The sequence below is a fragment of the Lemur catta genome, chromosome 1 (genome assembly GCF_020740605.2).
Source record: "Lemur catta isolate mLemCat1 chromosome 1, mLemCat1.pri, whole genome shotgun sequence".
In the NCBI taxonomy this organism is placed as follows: Eukaryota; Metazoa; Chordata; class Mammalia; order Primates; family Lemuridae; genus Lemur; species Lemur catta.
This window is the reverse complement of record NC_059128.1, coordinates 223630722-223646332: the sequence shown is the minus strand read 5'-3', so window position 1 is coordinate 223646332 and position 15611 is coordinate 223630722. Positions and strand designations below refer to the sequence as shown.

Sequence of the window (15611 nt, the reverse complement as noted above, 5' to 3'; positions counted from 1 at the left end):
TTTGATCCAAAGGTTGTTGGGAGTGGAGGTTGTGGAAGGTATATACCTTCATGTTTTTAGGGAAAAAAAAAAAAAGACAGAAGAACAGGAACTAGCACCTATGGGGATTTTCAGCCTTCAGAAACTGTGAAGGTGACTTGCTTTGGAGTCAGATCAGAAGTAATTCTGCTGTCTTGGAAAAAGTACAACCACCTTGAATCTTTGAAGATGTCCCTGGAGACTAGAAAAGAAGGACAGATGTTTCCTAAGGCTGAGGGATCTGGGCTGGCTTAGAGAAATCAGAGGTTGAATGTAAAAGGATCAGACTTAAGTATTACAAAGTTGGAAACAATTATTAATATTAAACTGGTTCCCTTTAAATGAACTACCTTTAAATAGTCATAGAATATGCCCTGATTTCCTCAAATCATAGATATGGCACCATGAGTAGCCTGCTGAGTTCTCCCCATTTTTCTCTTTTAACTGGCAAATATTTATTTAACACAGCACATAAGGCTCATTGAAATAGGCTCCAAATTCTGTGCTGATAACCTGCTGCAGGAACCCTGGATTATAAGATAGGAATGTGGCAAGCTAACCCATTTATCCAAAAGTGTACTGAGTCATAACTAACACTGTACACTAATAAATGCTTTATACACGTTATCTCAGTCCCCACAAATCTCCATGAGATAGGTACTATGTCAATTTCCACTTTATAGAAATTGAGGCTGAAGAAATTGAAGGTGCTTGTCCAAGTTCACACACCCTCTCAATGCAGAATAGGGACACACAACTGAGTCTGACTCCAGAGCCAAGGATCTAACCGCTACTCCCGGCGCCAAGCACAAATAGATAGGCTTTAGACACAGCTCTTGGATATTACATTTGCTATTCACTTTGGTGTAGCAAATACCATTGTGTCTGTCTTTTAGATGAGGAAACAGAAGCCAGAGAAAATAACTACACTGAGCTAGTGAGAGGGAGCACCAGGACTCTCACCTGGGGCTTTTTAATCCAAGCCCAATGCTCTCTCCTCTATCAATGAAGGGCAGTGGTCTCAAGATGACCATCTACTCAGAAGTCCCTATTTCCTTCCAAATGGACGACAGGAATGGCCAGAGGGGAACTCAGAAACCTGGGGTTTGAGTTGGCCCTGAGAGCAATCTGTGGGAAAAAAATCAAAGGAACCTGATCCATACCTTAACCCTAAATCTCAGGAGAGCAAAGGAAATCACCCAGCCACAGACTTTTAGCCAAAGCTTAGCCTTTGGTCCAGAGGCCAGCTTCCAGGGAAGTAAGTTCAGATGGTGTAGCACATTCAATGAATATGGCATTTTTCTCAGACAATGACAGTGACCAAGTAGACCAACAGGCAGAAGAAAAAAAAAAAAGGGAAATCCCATACTGACACAGCCTGCTGGGCCTGGTGTCTCCTCCCTCTACCCCTAGTTCCTCTGCCGCCTCCCCCACACTCACGGTTCTGGATGGTGATCTTACGCTGCCGGTAATCCACCCCCAGCACAGGCTCATTCTGTCCCCGCCGCTGGGCCACGATGCGAACTTCCCGCTGGTTGTCGTTGCAGTCATTTGATGGGTCCTGGCCCAGGGACAACGCTGCCTGGTATGCTGAGGAGAGGGGACACACCTGAGTCACAAAGCAGTAGGGGATTCCCACGAAGGAAGGTGCCCTTCCTGGTCACTGTGTCAGACACATTGAAGTGTCTTAATTTTTCCTGAGCCTATGCATCCCCTGGGAATCCTGTTAAACATGAAGATTGTGATTCTGTAGGTCTTAAGTGGGATCTGAGATTCTGATTTCCAAAAGGCTCCCAGGTGATGCCAGAAACCACACTTTGAGCAGCAAGACTCCAGATCCCCCACAATAGGTCATCATTTCCAAATCCCAGCTGTATCCTGTGTCTCCTATCCCAGCTTCCCTTGTCTCATTTTCAAAGTCATCCCAGCCTCTACTCCATGGGGTTCATCCACCTGCTCTTACAACATAAGGTTTGAGAGCTATGCCTACCACCTAAGTCTCCCTTCTCACTTAACCCAGGCATTTTAAGAGTAACCCTCAGAAAACCATACCTCAATTTAGAAAGGAGTCTTTTGGGGACAATATCAGGTTCAGTGGGTGGCTCAGCAGTTAGCTTTTGTGGTTTTACTCAAATCATAGTGGGAGATATTAGCCCCAGGGCTAAAACAAAAGTAAAGCTGATGCCTCCCTCTCCCTTTGCCTTGTCTTAGGAAGCTCCCTTGTTATGAACAGGGTATCTGTTTCTATTCTCCAAATTTCTAAAAGGTTAATTGTTCTGGGCTGGCAGTGGGATTCTGAGTTCCCTTGCTCCTTGGGAGAGGGAACAAATGGGCAGCCAGGGAAGAGCTCTGGTCCAGACGCAGAAGTGACTCGAATGGGAAATTGTTACTGAGACGCAGGACTGGCTGAGCCTCATGGGGAGTTGTGCGGCACTGAGAGATGTCCCACAACACATGGGCTGCCTGGGGGGCTCTGAAAGTGCTCAGTCAGCAGAGGAACGGCCTGCCCCAGGAGGGCTGTCTGTAAAGCGAATGTGAGGCACGGAGGAGTCCTCCTGCCTGTGTGCTAAGGCAGTGGGGGTGATAAGGGGCAGGTCGGCCTCTTTGGCTCAGCGTGCTGGCGTGAAGTCAGGAGTGCCCGAGGAGGCAGGACTGGCTCTGCCTTTTACTTCATGTCTGAGCTGTCTGAAATCTTTTTAGTACAAAGTGGGAGCAAAAAAAAAAAATTAAAATAAACTAGTATATGACCTTGAATAAGTTATTTCATCTGCCTGGGCTCAGTGTGTTTACCTATAAAATGAGGGGATTGCATTAGGTGATTTTTGTGGCTTTTCCTCACTATAAGGATTTGTGATCCTAAATAATTCCCAAGCCCTAACGGCAGTACATCACGGAGGTGACTGGGACCCAGAGAAGCAAGAAGGGGGAGGGCACTCACATGCAGAGTAGTAGTCAAAGATGGGGTCCTTGCAGAAGGACTTGAAGCGCCAGGTCACCACCACGTCCTGGAGCTGGGCAGAGGTGGTGTAGTCACATTTGAGGATGACGGAGGCAAACAGGGTGACATAACGCTCTGTGTGCTGGACCGTCACCAGCAAGGACAGGCACCCTAAAGCCAAGACAGGAGACAATGCTGAAGGTGACCTACTTTCTGTTCGTGGGGCAATAAAAGCAATGCAAATGAGCAAAACACACTGCCTGCCCTCCTGCCTGCCGCTGGTCGGGAGCTCCCAGGAGGAGCCAGGTTCTTACCGGGCCTGGGCAGGGCATGGGGTGGGGTGGAGAAGGCCCCGGCAACCTGGGGGAAGCGTTGGACAAAAGGAGTAAGGATAACTCTCAAGAATTGACCGTCCATTCACAGTGACAGCACATTCAGTGACAACAAAAAAACTGTATCAAAGTAAGGCCATATTTCTGCTGGACTGACATTGCTAATACACTTTTTCCCACATCACAACTCTTCTTAAAATGGTTTCCCATCTCCCTAGGGATAAGTTCAAACTCCACGACCAGGCCAGTGAGGCCAAGGGTCTACCTCCTGCCTTACTCCGCTGCCTCCTCTCCCTTCACCCCCACCTCCCACTCGAGGCTTCAGCCACTCTGAACTCGCTGCAGCCCTTCCCACGTTAAGATATTACTCTTCTCCAAATATTCACACGTGTGGCACTCTCAGCCCAGAGCACAGGCTCTGGCCCCCAGAAATGACCCAACCCATCTGCAGGATTGGGCTGCAATGAAGATGGCTCCCCACCACATGTGCTGGAGAGCAGCTCTGCAGCAGTGCAGGGGAGACCACCTGCGAGCAGGAAGACTTCACAAAAGGAAGAGATTTAAACTAGATCCTAAGGCTCAGGTGGGATTAGGATTACACGTGAGAGGTAGGGAGAGGGCAGAGAAACTCATTTCAGTAAGGAAGAAAGGAGGGAGCGAAGACCTTTATCAGCAAGGGGCAGTTACTTGGGCAGCCTGAAGGAAACCAATGTAGCTGGCCTCTCTGGTTTCATGGAAGACAGAGCGCATAAGTAAGGCAGGGCTGGTGGTGGTGAGCGGGAGGTGGGGAGACCGGGTAGAGTCTAAATTGCAATCCAGCATCAATTTCTAGTCCATGGACAATCACTGAAGGCTTTTCTGCAGAAGAGAATAGGGTGAAAGTGGTGTTTTTAAGAAGATGGATGGCTTCCCCATGTGGCTGTGAATGGAAAAGAACATCATTTTGAGAACAAACTTTATGTAGTTTGGGGAAAAATAGTTGCTGTCTCTACCAGCTGTAGGAGTCCCCAAAATCAGGCCAATCGGAATAGAAGGGCCAGTGACCAACAGACCAACATCTCAAGTCTAACGTGAATTATTTCTCAATCTGATTTTTTTATTCTTGTTCCTCCTCTCCAACCACTACTTTTTTTTTCCAGAACTGACCCGAAATAGACCTTAGAGCTTTTGCCCACCAGTTTGAACTGAACAGTAGAAGTAGCTACAGATAAGATTGTCACAATGAATGAGGAGCCACTGTCAACACTGGCTTATTTTGTTACAGAGCAAAACACTGATTTGTGGTCTAAAAATCATCTTAGGCTCACACAACACCTTCCAATATTTTCTTTTACATACTAAATGTGATCCCTGGGAGGAGGTAGGCTGTGCCCACTTCATACACAACAAATCTGAGGCTTGCAAATTGAAGTGACTTGTCTGTGGTCATGCATTTTCTAAGGGGGTCAGAGTCAAGATTCTGCCCCTGGGCAGTGCTCTTGTCTCTAGGCCTGGCTATTCTTTAAATAAAGGAAGATGATTGGTATTTATAAGTCTGCAAATAATTGGAGCTTGGAGTCAAGCTATGTAAACAATAATTAAAATACAACTGGCAGCAGTAGCTCTGACACAGCGATTACTAACCCACACATCTTTTATTTGGCTGAATGGTAATTGGACATAAATAGTTTGTTCAAAAACTCTAGTCAACATTACTTGTATAGAGGGAGAGCATTTGGGAGAGGGAGGGTAGGTGTGCTGGGGGTCAGAAAAGGGAATTTGATTGGAGTCAGAAGTTTCTTGGGTGGCTTTGAAGATTGCAGAATCTGATACCCTTAAGGGAGGAGAATGGGGACAAGGGTGATCCCTCAGCTCCCCTTACATGAATGCCCTTATTATGGGCAAACCACAGCAGGGGTGACACGACTGACCTTTACCAACGTCAGCACTGGCTTTCCTGCTCAGGTACTCGTTTATCCTCTATTTTATTCGTTAAGTGAATTTCAAGCCTTAAAATACGTCAGGTTTCCACAGGTTCTGACGGTATTGAGCTCACTCACACTCCCTCCAGGGTTCTGCCAACCCCACAGCATCCTGCCCAGGTCTCACCACCCCTCACCCTGCCACACACACACAGGGAGGGTGGGGAAGAGTCCCAGGAGAAGAGGTGCTAAACAACCCAGCCAACTCCCTCCTTCTCAGTCGTTGCTGCCAGTCCTCAGCATCTATTTTGTACCAGGTGATATGCGTTCTTTCTCTCTAATCCTCACAAAACCCCATGGGTAGCAGCCCTGCTCACATATGTGGGCAAAAGTTCACAGAGCATAAGCCAAGCCCCCATGCGTCAACATCACATACCTAAAAAGTATCAGCATCAGGATTTGAACTTGGGTCTTTCTGATGCCCAAACCCAGTATTTCCCAAGCAGGCGAGCTTGATCTTCCAAAGAGGAAGTCAGGTGCCAGATTCTCAAAAAGTGGTAGGATTTTCCAGATTGGGAGGGAAAGAAAGGAGGTAATAAGACAGCTCAATTCAAAGGCACAAACCGCCCAAAGTTCTTTTCCTAGAGCCTCTAACTTCTCTGTAAAATGAAACACACTGGGCCTGCACAGCGCTAAGCAGGGGAAGTTTTCAAGAAGAGACCAAAAGCAGCAGAATATAGGCTGAAAACACGAACAATCTCAAAAATATAAATGCCCTGATCATACATATCCTGGTTGCATCTTTGCTCTTTAAAACTTAGTACTACAAGTTTCTGAATTCTTAAATTTTCTTTCTGAAATTTCCTTCATCCTGTGGCATTTCCTCCTCCCCAGTCCATTGCCTCCTAATTTCCTAGCTGTCTCTATCATTTTCTATTGAAAACTTTAATTCTGGAGCCTGATGCCCTGAGTTCAGATTCTACCTCCACCCTCCCCCACCAACTAAAGACCTAGCAAGTCATCTCCAAACTTCCATTTTTCTTTATATGCAAAATTGGGATGATGATAAAACTTGCTTCATAGGGTCATGGTGAGGGTAATAAATGTCTCCTATTTAGCAAAGAGCCTGGCACATAGTAGATACTCAATAAACATTTGTCTCATTTGCACTTATCTTGACAACTTTAGGAGATTGAGATCCACTGAGATCAGTGTGCAAAAACATCACAGTGATACAAATGTAAACTATCATTACTGTCTTCTCTTTGCAAAATGAGTTAGTATATTAAAAGCTTTGAAAGTTTCGTACCCCAGCAAACCCATTCACAGTTTGCCCTCCCTATGAAAGGGGAAGGGAGGGAGACCTGTCACTTAAGGGCAGAAAGGAAACTTCAGATGAGATGTTAGAGATCATGGGAAGGCGGGAGGGGGAAGGGGATTTGCTATTTCCCGCCATGAGGTACTTTCCAAGACTACAGGGCAGTGGGGACTGCCATCCTATGCTAAAATAGAAGGAAATGCACCCAGGAAAGCAGAGTATTTTTGCAACTAAATGCTCCATGTTCCTATATACAGGCACATCCGTGTACATTTTTTAATTAAGTCTGTCTTCCCTGTAGTATCAGATCAGGCAAGATGTTTTAGTTTCTACAAGATATCCACACAGCATAGGAATATATTTTTAAAAATTGTTAATGAAGAAACTGTTTTTTGAGGACTAGATAGCATTTGCCTTCCTTCCAGTGAGAAAGGCCCTGCCTGGAAGTGAATGGTAGGCAGGGAAGGGGAGCCAGGTCTTTGCTGAGTAGGGGCGGCAGTCTGGTGCTGACCTTGATGGGCACTAGGGATTCCTGAGTGGTTTTCAGGTAAAAAGGCACCTTGACTCTATGCAGCAGGTTAACAAAAAGTACACAGGTCAATCCTATCAGAGTTTATGTCTGAGCAAGCTATCTCAGCAAGCATGTTTGCCATCAGTACTCGTTACATTTCCTTAGATAACAGTGCAAATACTAGAGGAACTAAGGGGAGGAGGGACTGGCAATGAGTAATGGACAAGAAGTAAGGGTGAGGGAGAGTTGGAGAGGAGGAAAGGGGACCAGGAACGCGAATGAATGGGTGGGGGAGGAATTATGCCTAGGTATCGTACATTTAACAGAGCACCCTGCCCTGAAGAGGAGACATGCTGAGCACCTACTATATTGTTAGACATGGTATTGGGTGCTTTATCATACATTATCTCATTTAACCTTTGCAGAAAACCCATGAGATTGGCTTTACTTTCTCTCAATTTCATTGATGAGGAAAATTCTCAGTGAGATTAAGTAACCTGCTTAAGCCCACCCAGCTAGTAAGCACCAAAGCTAGATTTCATCTTAGACCTCTAAAATTCCAAAGCCCATACTGTTTCCACTATACTACCCTGCCTTCTGGATAAGTTTTCTAAGTGGTTGAGACTTAATCCTTTGAGGAATATTTATAAATTTAAAGGACATTCACAGATTTACTGTAATCATTCCGTATGAAAATTTTTTGTTTAATGCAAAATAAATAAGAAACTTCAAACAATAGAGAAGAGTATAAATTTCCTCCTTGCTCACCATGAATTCCACTCTCCAGAATTACAACTGTTGATAGTTTGGTGTACATCCCTTCACATCTTTTCCTATGCTGTTTTTTTTTTTTAATTAATCATGTTATGTACATTGATTTGCAACTTTTTTCTTCAAACTAATGACATATCATTATATTCTATATCATTATATACAGAGATGATTTTTTTAGTGGCTGCATGAAAATTCCCTCCATAGATGAGCCATAGTTTATTTATATATTTTCCTGATGATGGGTATTTAGGTTGTTTCTGATTCACTTTTATAAATTATGCTGACATAAACTGCTAAAATGAATATTTTTATATAAGTAGCTCTTTGTATGTATACTTTTATTCAAGTAGGATATATTTCTCAAAGTGAATCTGCTGAGTCAAAGTATCTATTAGACAGAATAGTCTGCTGGTTCAAAGTATCTATTAGATATCTATTAGATACTTCAGGTAAGAAATTTATACTCTGATGACCACTGAGGGACAGCCCCATGCTTCACCACAATCTTTTCAAAAGGGAAAATATCAATCTTTAAAAAACATTTATAAACTACTAAGTGAAAAAAACACTCAAGTGGTTTGAAGTTGGCATTCCTTTGGTTACTAGGGGGAGGACAAGACCTGAGTAAAGGGCAGATACTAGGAGTTTCCCAAAGTCATTCACCCCAGGTTAGTGACTCATGTCTCCACACACTAATTTCAGAGCACATGCAAATTGGTCCCAGCAGAATGCACACTCATTCATTTATTATCTACTTTGAGCCAGGCACTGTTCGAGATGATGGTGGTACAGTAGCAAATAAGAGAGACAAGGTCCCTCCACTCTTGGAACTTAGGCTCTTGGTGGGAGAGTCAACAATAAACAAATAAACACATAAAGTACTTCTGCTTTGAATATTAAATCCTAGTACAAGAAGGGACTGGACAGACACTTGTATCCATATGCTCCTGATAGCTCTTCTTGGTTGTTTCAAATTCTAAATCAAACCCGAATTGAAATCATCATCCTTCCATATAAACCTCAGTCTCTTCCATGTTTCCCGTCTCAGTCAATGGGCAAGAACAAAAACTAGGAATCATCCTCTTGTCTCTTTTTCCCTCACACTCCACCAAATTGGATTTGTTTCTCTCCTAAATATTTCTGGAATTTCCCTGTCTTCACTACCATCCCAGTACAGGCTACTATCACTTCCAGCCCACATACTGCCTCAGTTTAACTAGTACCATACAGGCACACCCTCTGGTTCCTACCCATGTGGGTTCCACACTGCTGTTAGTCTCCCAACTCCTCCTCCTTATAAACCTCCAACAGCTGTCCATTGCTTTCAAGATGAACACAAAACCTCCTACCATGACCTGTGAAGCCATACATATCTGGTCCTACCCACCCCTCTGGCCTCCTCTCTGCCACACTCCCCATGGCTTCCTCCATTCAGTCACAATGACATTCTTCCCATCTCTCACACTCACTGGGCTCCTATGCAGTGAGTCTTGCACATGCTATTTCCTTGGTTTTGAATGATTATTTCTCAGTGCTCAACTCAAGCATCACTTCTTCAGGGAGGGCCACCCGATTGAGCAAGCTCCATCTATTATGTGCACTTCTAGGACCTTGTGTGTCTCTCTCATGACCCCTGTCACAGTTGTATTTATTTGCTTGTATCCCCTTTAGACCACAAGCACCATGAGGTCAGAGCCACGACTGCTTTTGTTTGCCAGTCTCATGCCTGGCACATGGCACACAATAAACATTTGCCAAATGAGTGAACAAATAAATTCATGCAAGATAGGCTAAATTGCTTGGAACAAATTTTAAATGCCCTAAAAGTTCAGAAAATAAATGGTTAATCATATGTAGTATGGCCAGACAAAAAGCAAGAAAGAAGGGTGTGTGTTGAGGGGGGAGGGGGTACAATAAGACCATGCCCATATCAGTGGGGACAAGACTGCCCCAAGTAGTGAGTGCAGAATTAGTTAGGCTGGAATTCCAAACAAAGGGCTTTAACCCACTCTTATAAGCTATGGGGATCTAATGGAAGTTCTTGGATGGAGAATTAAAGTGAAGGTGAGAAAGATTAATTTGGGTAGGTTAACCTGTCATCTGGGTAGAGGCAGATATTGGAAGTAGACCTAGAGGGAAGGAGATGGCTAAGATGCTTAATGTAGGCTAGTATGAATACTGTTCTAGAAAAGAAAAGAAAAGAAAAGAAAGGACAGATCCTGGGACTAAGTAACATAACTTGAGGATTAACTGGGTATGGGAAATAAAAAAAGTGTCAAAACTGCTTTCCTCTGACCCTACCTTTTCCCAAGATTTGCCGATTTGAACATCTAGAAAGAACTGGAGAAAGATAAGGCATGGCCAGAGTCTTCCCAATTCTTTTTTTTTTTTTTTTTTTGAGACAGAGTCTCACTTTGTTGCCCGGGCTAGAGTGAGAGCCGTGGCGTCAGCCTAGCTCACAGCAACCTCAAACTCCTGGGCTTAAGCGATCCTACTGCCTCAGCCTCCCGAGTAGCTGGGACTACAGGCATGCGCCACCATGCCTGGCTAATTTTTTCTATATATATTTTTAGTTGTCCAGATAATTTTTATTTCTATTTTTAGTAGAGCCAGGGTCTCGCTCAGCCTGGTCTCGAACTCCTGACCTCGAGCGATCCACCCACCTCGGCCTCCCAGAGGGCTAGGATTACAGGCGTGAGCTACCACGCCCGGCCTTCCCAATTCTTAAAACACACAATTTCCACCCAAGGATTTCAAATGATGAAATAAATTATTATGGTAAAAGAAACCCAGTTTGACTGTACACTACTTACCCAACATTTCATTTCACAGCATTGCTGTTAGGGCAAGATGTTTAATAATTACCATTTAGTTAGACATCCAGGAAGAAGTCACGTATTTCTATTTCTGTATACCAGAATTAAATCAAACAAAAGAAACCTGCTCCATGGTATGAAATAGGGGAAAGAGCAATGGGCAAAATGTAAGGACACCAGGGTTCTGGTCCCAGCTCTCAAACTAACTCCATTGTGTCAACCCAAGACACATGACTTCCCTGAATCAAGATTTCCTTATCTGTAAAACTGACTGGGAGGGGAAACAGGGCTGGGAGTGATTTCTACCTGTATTTACAGAGCACTGGGAGGTACTTCAGGGCCCCCCCAAGGGGGTAAAGGAGCAGCTAAGTGGGCAACCCTCCATCCACCACTCATACCCACCTCACCTGGAGAAGCTCTACTTTATTATCCACTATTATCAGAGAAATTTATAAGATTTCATTAGGTCTACAGGATAACCCACAACTTCACCCCCACCACCCAGGGAAAATTACTGGTCTAGATGCTCTCTCTTTAAGGATCTTATCCCTTAGGGGTCGACTGTCTGATTTCCCAAAGAATGATAATACAAGTTGATAGCAGTGTGGATCTGTAAGCTAATACCATTCTACGATGTTAAAGAAAAATTCACAAAAGCACAAATGACACACATCCTTTTAGAATTTCAGGGGAAAACTAAACTTTCATTCTAAGAATAAACATTGAGCTTGGATGAAGGCAACCAGAGCTCTTAGCCAATAATGCAAACAGCTACAGGTACTTATTTTAGCTTCATCTTAATGTTTTAAGGAGCAAATATTCACATATCATGTGTATGATAAAAATTTCTTTCTTTCTGAAAGAAAAAACTTCAGGAAATTACAAACATACACACACACCCCTCTGACAACTGATCTCTGTATAGCTCAGAGCACAGGGACTGCAATGATTTCACAAGAGTCCCTGACTTCAGAAGCTTCATCAGTGGCCCCAAGCCACACTGACCAAACTGACCAACGAGTACCTAAATCTGACACAATTTCACTGCTGCCTCATACTTTACAATGTGGGAACTCAGATGCTAATCAAAGAATTGGGTTGACTCTTCTTTAAAGACTGGAAAACAAGGTGATGGACCAAAATAATAAACCACACTGTAGTATATAGGGTTTTCCAAAGTGCATATCACAGTTTGCGATGTGTCTTGAGAAAATCAACTCACTGGATGTTTCTATTTAATATCGTTAAAGTCAAGATCATTTTCTATGAGTTTAAATATCGATAAGATAATATTTGATGTCAATTTTTATTATTTTATCCAACAAAGTAACAGAATTTTTTGGGTGAACCTTTTGTTTCTATTTTATAAACCTTATACATGGGCAGACATGTCACAATGTAAACTATTTCTCACTGGGAGCTGTGAAAAAAATTGAAAAGCATTGCTTTGGTAGGTACTGAGAACAAGAGAAGAAGCTAGGTCTTCACTTTGATCTTAACAGACATTTGGGGAAGTTTGGCTTAAAAATAAAGAAAAAGTGGGGGTAGTACAAGGGACTGTTCCCCAGTATTTCCTGAGTGATGACTGTCATAGACACTGTGCTTGACCTTAACCCACCCAACAAGAGTGTGTGAAGAATTTCACCTGTTTTCTGGATGAAGGGAATTCAAATAATTTGTTCAAAATCACAGCTAAAAAGAGGCAAATTTTGAATTCCAACATGATAGTCATCTATTAGTTCAAAGTTTTTTAGCCATGGGTGAAGGAGTATGGAAACTTAATTTCTCTCTTTAAAGTTAGCTTTAAACAATCCTACCTGGGTCTAAGTCATGACTACCATCATCATCATGGCTAATATTTATTAAGCCCTCCCTCACTTTGTTCAAGCACTGTATTAAGCACTTTAAAAACTTCACTTTATTTACCCCACACAAAATCCTTATGAGACCTGTACTATAATCATCCCTATTTACTGGAGGCTTTGAACAGTTCAGTAACTTGCCCAGAGTCACGCAAACATCATCAATGCAAACCCACATTAAATAGCTGAATGTAGTTTTATTTACATTCCTACACATATTCAGGGAAAATACCTGCTAAAATAGCTATTTCCCTCAAAGTATTGGAGTCAAACAGCTGAAATCTCAATCTCTCATCTACAAAAGTGAATTGAAATGCTCACTTCGGACTTTTTTTGCTTTCAGTGCTCCCTGGTTCTAAAATGTGTCATTCACTTAAAGAATGCCAGGCAAATACCACAGCCTGTATAACTGCACTACTTCAGTGTCCTGGCTACTAATACTATGTGGCTGGTTCACAAAGACTTGGAACTCTGCTTTCTAAAGTAACCAAAATGTTTGTACCCCCATAATATCCTGAATTAAAAAACAGACATTGAGAAAATAAAAAAATAAATAAAGTCCCCATCCATTTAGCAATTTGCTTTCTACAGGTTGAGTATCCCTTATCCAAAATGCTTGGGACCAGAAGTGTTTCTGATTTTGGATTTTTTGGGGGGAGAGGGGCAGATTTTGGAATATCTTGGGGGGTGGGACCCAAGTGTAAACATGAAATTCATTTTTGTTTCATATATACCTTATACACATAGTCTGAAGGTAATTTTATACAATATGTTTAATCATTTTGTGCATGAAACAAAGTTTGTGTTAAGTACTTAATGTGTGGAATTTTCCACTTGGGGATAATATCAGCATTCAAAAAGTTTCAGATTTTGGAGCATTTTGGATTTCAGATTTTCAGATTAGGGATATTCAAACTATATAAGAATTCACTCTTTGGTTATAATCACTGTATTTGAAACATGTTCAGTGTTCAATATTCTTAATAAAAGCTGGATAGCTTTTTAAACATCATGCTGGTGACTTAAGTATTAGGGTTTATACCCTAATGGGATTTTTGTTTGTAAGGCTTATTTTCTTACTCTCTTGACCTGTATGACTATTGTCTATGAATTCTTAATTCTGGGGATGGGGTATCCAGGGCAGAGGTGGGAGCAGATCTCTATTTTCCTAAAAAGGCAGCTCAAGCAGCTTCAGAAACCCCCAGCTGCTGCAGAGTTTGAGATGAGCATGTGAGGTGCAGGAGAGAAGACCTTGCAAAGCTGCGGGATTTTTATAAATTTGCATTCAGTCTAATCTGGTGACTGCTGTGGTGGAATTTTAGACACTTAAATTTAGGTGAGGTTTAGTTCATTTTCTTGTGCATCGTGAGTGTCCAACATCTAGTCTTGTCAGCTTCAATATATAGTATGTATATCTTGCAGAAAACCTTGCAAGCCAGAAGAGCTTGGGGATACCAAGCTTTTCTACCCTTTTGCCTTCCTCTCCCCCTTTTATTCTCAGCATTAAGCTTAAGTTATTGTAGAATCCTGTCTGAATGAAATTAGATTACACTTGAGCAATTATCATGTCCTACCCAGCTTGTAAAAAGGAGGCAATTATGCCAACATCTTCATATTACATCTTTTCTCTCTAAAAAATACAACACTCAAATTGGTCTGTGAACAAACTCTGAGCTGACCTTCCAGTGACAACTTAGAAGTAAAAGGGCAGCCATTTCTAAAGGGGGTGGGGGAGTGAAAACATAACAGGGTGGAACTTCCAAGGGAATTTATAAGTCCTTGTTTGTTTGCAAGATCACACCTACATCCTAATTTGAAAAGGGCTGAAAGTGTCTGCACTTTCTGTTTCTCGGCTATCCTTTCCTGCTTGGTTTCACTCATGCAGATACACACTTCTGTCATATTTCCAAGAGATACATAGAGACACACAAAACCATGCTTTCCAAAATAGAGAGCGGACTGGTGGGGAGGTTGAGTATGAAGCTAAGAAGGTAGGTCGTTGGGCAACTGATAAGGAGATAATGAGGAAGGGGTAAAGTTAGAGAACTGGGTGGATACAAAGTAGAAAAGCAACACTGAATGTGGTCAGCAAAGAGAAACATGTCTGGGCCCATACAATACATTTGGAATCATGGCGAACATTCCTTTATATACTGAGGACACGTTATAACCTTCCAGGAATGAAATAAATGCAATTCTAGGTCAATATGATTGTCACCATATCTAAAACCTAAAAGCAAGTGTCAGATGAAAGGAAAAAGTAAGAATTTTAAGAATGGTGCTTGGCCCCTATCAATTCAGCTTCTGAGATCAAGAAGTGCTTAGTGACTTGCAGGAGGGGAAGCCCAAAGGCTCTAGGTTTCTTTCTTAGTTGCACCTGTTTCAGGAGCGCCTGGGCTAATAAACGAGGAAAACAACAGGTTCCCACAGGCAGAAACTCGATCCCGCCCAGCACCTCCTGGCACCCATGCCAAGAGCCACCGGAGCGCGGCCCAGGCCTCCCCTGCCCACGTCCCTGCCCGTGGACAGCTCTGCAAGGCCAACAACAATGGCTTCCTGTCTCCTTGGGCCCAGGATGGGTCCTATTTTTTCACGGCTCACCTGCGGGGAGCCAGGTGAAGAGCAGCAGCCAAGGTGTGGGCACTTCGCCGCCCATGCTGGCCCCTCTGCGATCCCCTTCTACTCAGAGGCTTCGGGGCACCGGGTCCTTTCTTCATCAGCGGCCGCCCCAGGACGCACCCCTTCTCCCGAGAATCCCTCAGGTCTCCCCTCGCGGGGCGCAGCGCGGAGGGAGGGTCCGCCCGGCTGCCCGGCAGGTACAGCGGATCCTCCGCACCTGCGGCGCCCCCAGCGGCCCCCAGCGGCCCCGCCCGGCCCGCTGCGCTGCGGCTTCCTGCCCCGCCCCCGGCTCCCCGGAGCGCCGCGGCCGCCGCGCCTCCCTGCCACCGCCTCCGGTGCCGGCCGCCACAGGTGATTCTCCCCTCGAGAAAAGCCCTCGCCTGCGAATCACCCCGCCCGCCAAATGGGAATGTCACCCTTGTCTTCCAGAAGTTCCCGGGAAACATCACCCCTGGCGAATTATCCCCTTCTCTTTCTAGAATGATAAGGGTATAACTTTCTAGAGTGTATTTCCTGCGTCAC

The 15611-nt window shown here is 43.7% G+C and overlaps 1 protein-coding gene across 3 annotated transcripts in view; it reads right to left on the bottom strand.

The window, feature by feature from the left end:
- ILDR1 (immunoglobulin like domain containing receptor 1) overlaps nucleotides 1-15335 on the bottom strand; it is a 32692-nt gene extending 17357 nt beyond the window's left edge. For all 3 annotated transcript variants that reach the window (XM_045540160.1, XM_045540161.1, XM_045540162.1), the window contains exons 1-3: nucleotides 15072-15335; nucleotides 2957-3127; nucleotides 1459-1608 (exon numbers count right to left, since the gene is read on the bottom strand). In XM_045540160.1, coding sequence (XP_045396116.1) covers nucleotides 1459-1608; nucleotides 2957-3127; nucleotides 15072-15126 — 376 coding nt within the window. In that variant the 5' untranslated portion in view covers nucleotides 15127-15335. The remainder of the gene's footprint in view (nucleotides 1-1458; nucleotides 1609-2956; nucleotides 3128-15071) is intronic.
- Between the last annotated feature and the right edge of the window lie 276 nt (nucleotides 15336-15611).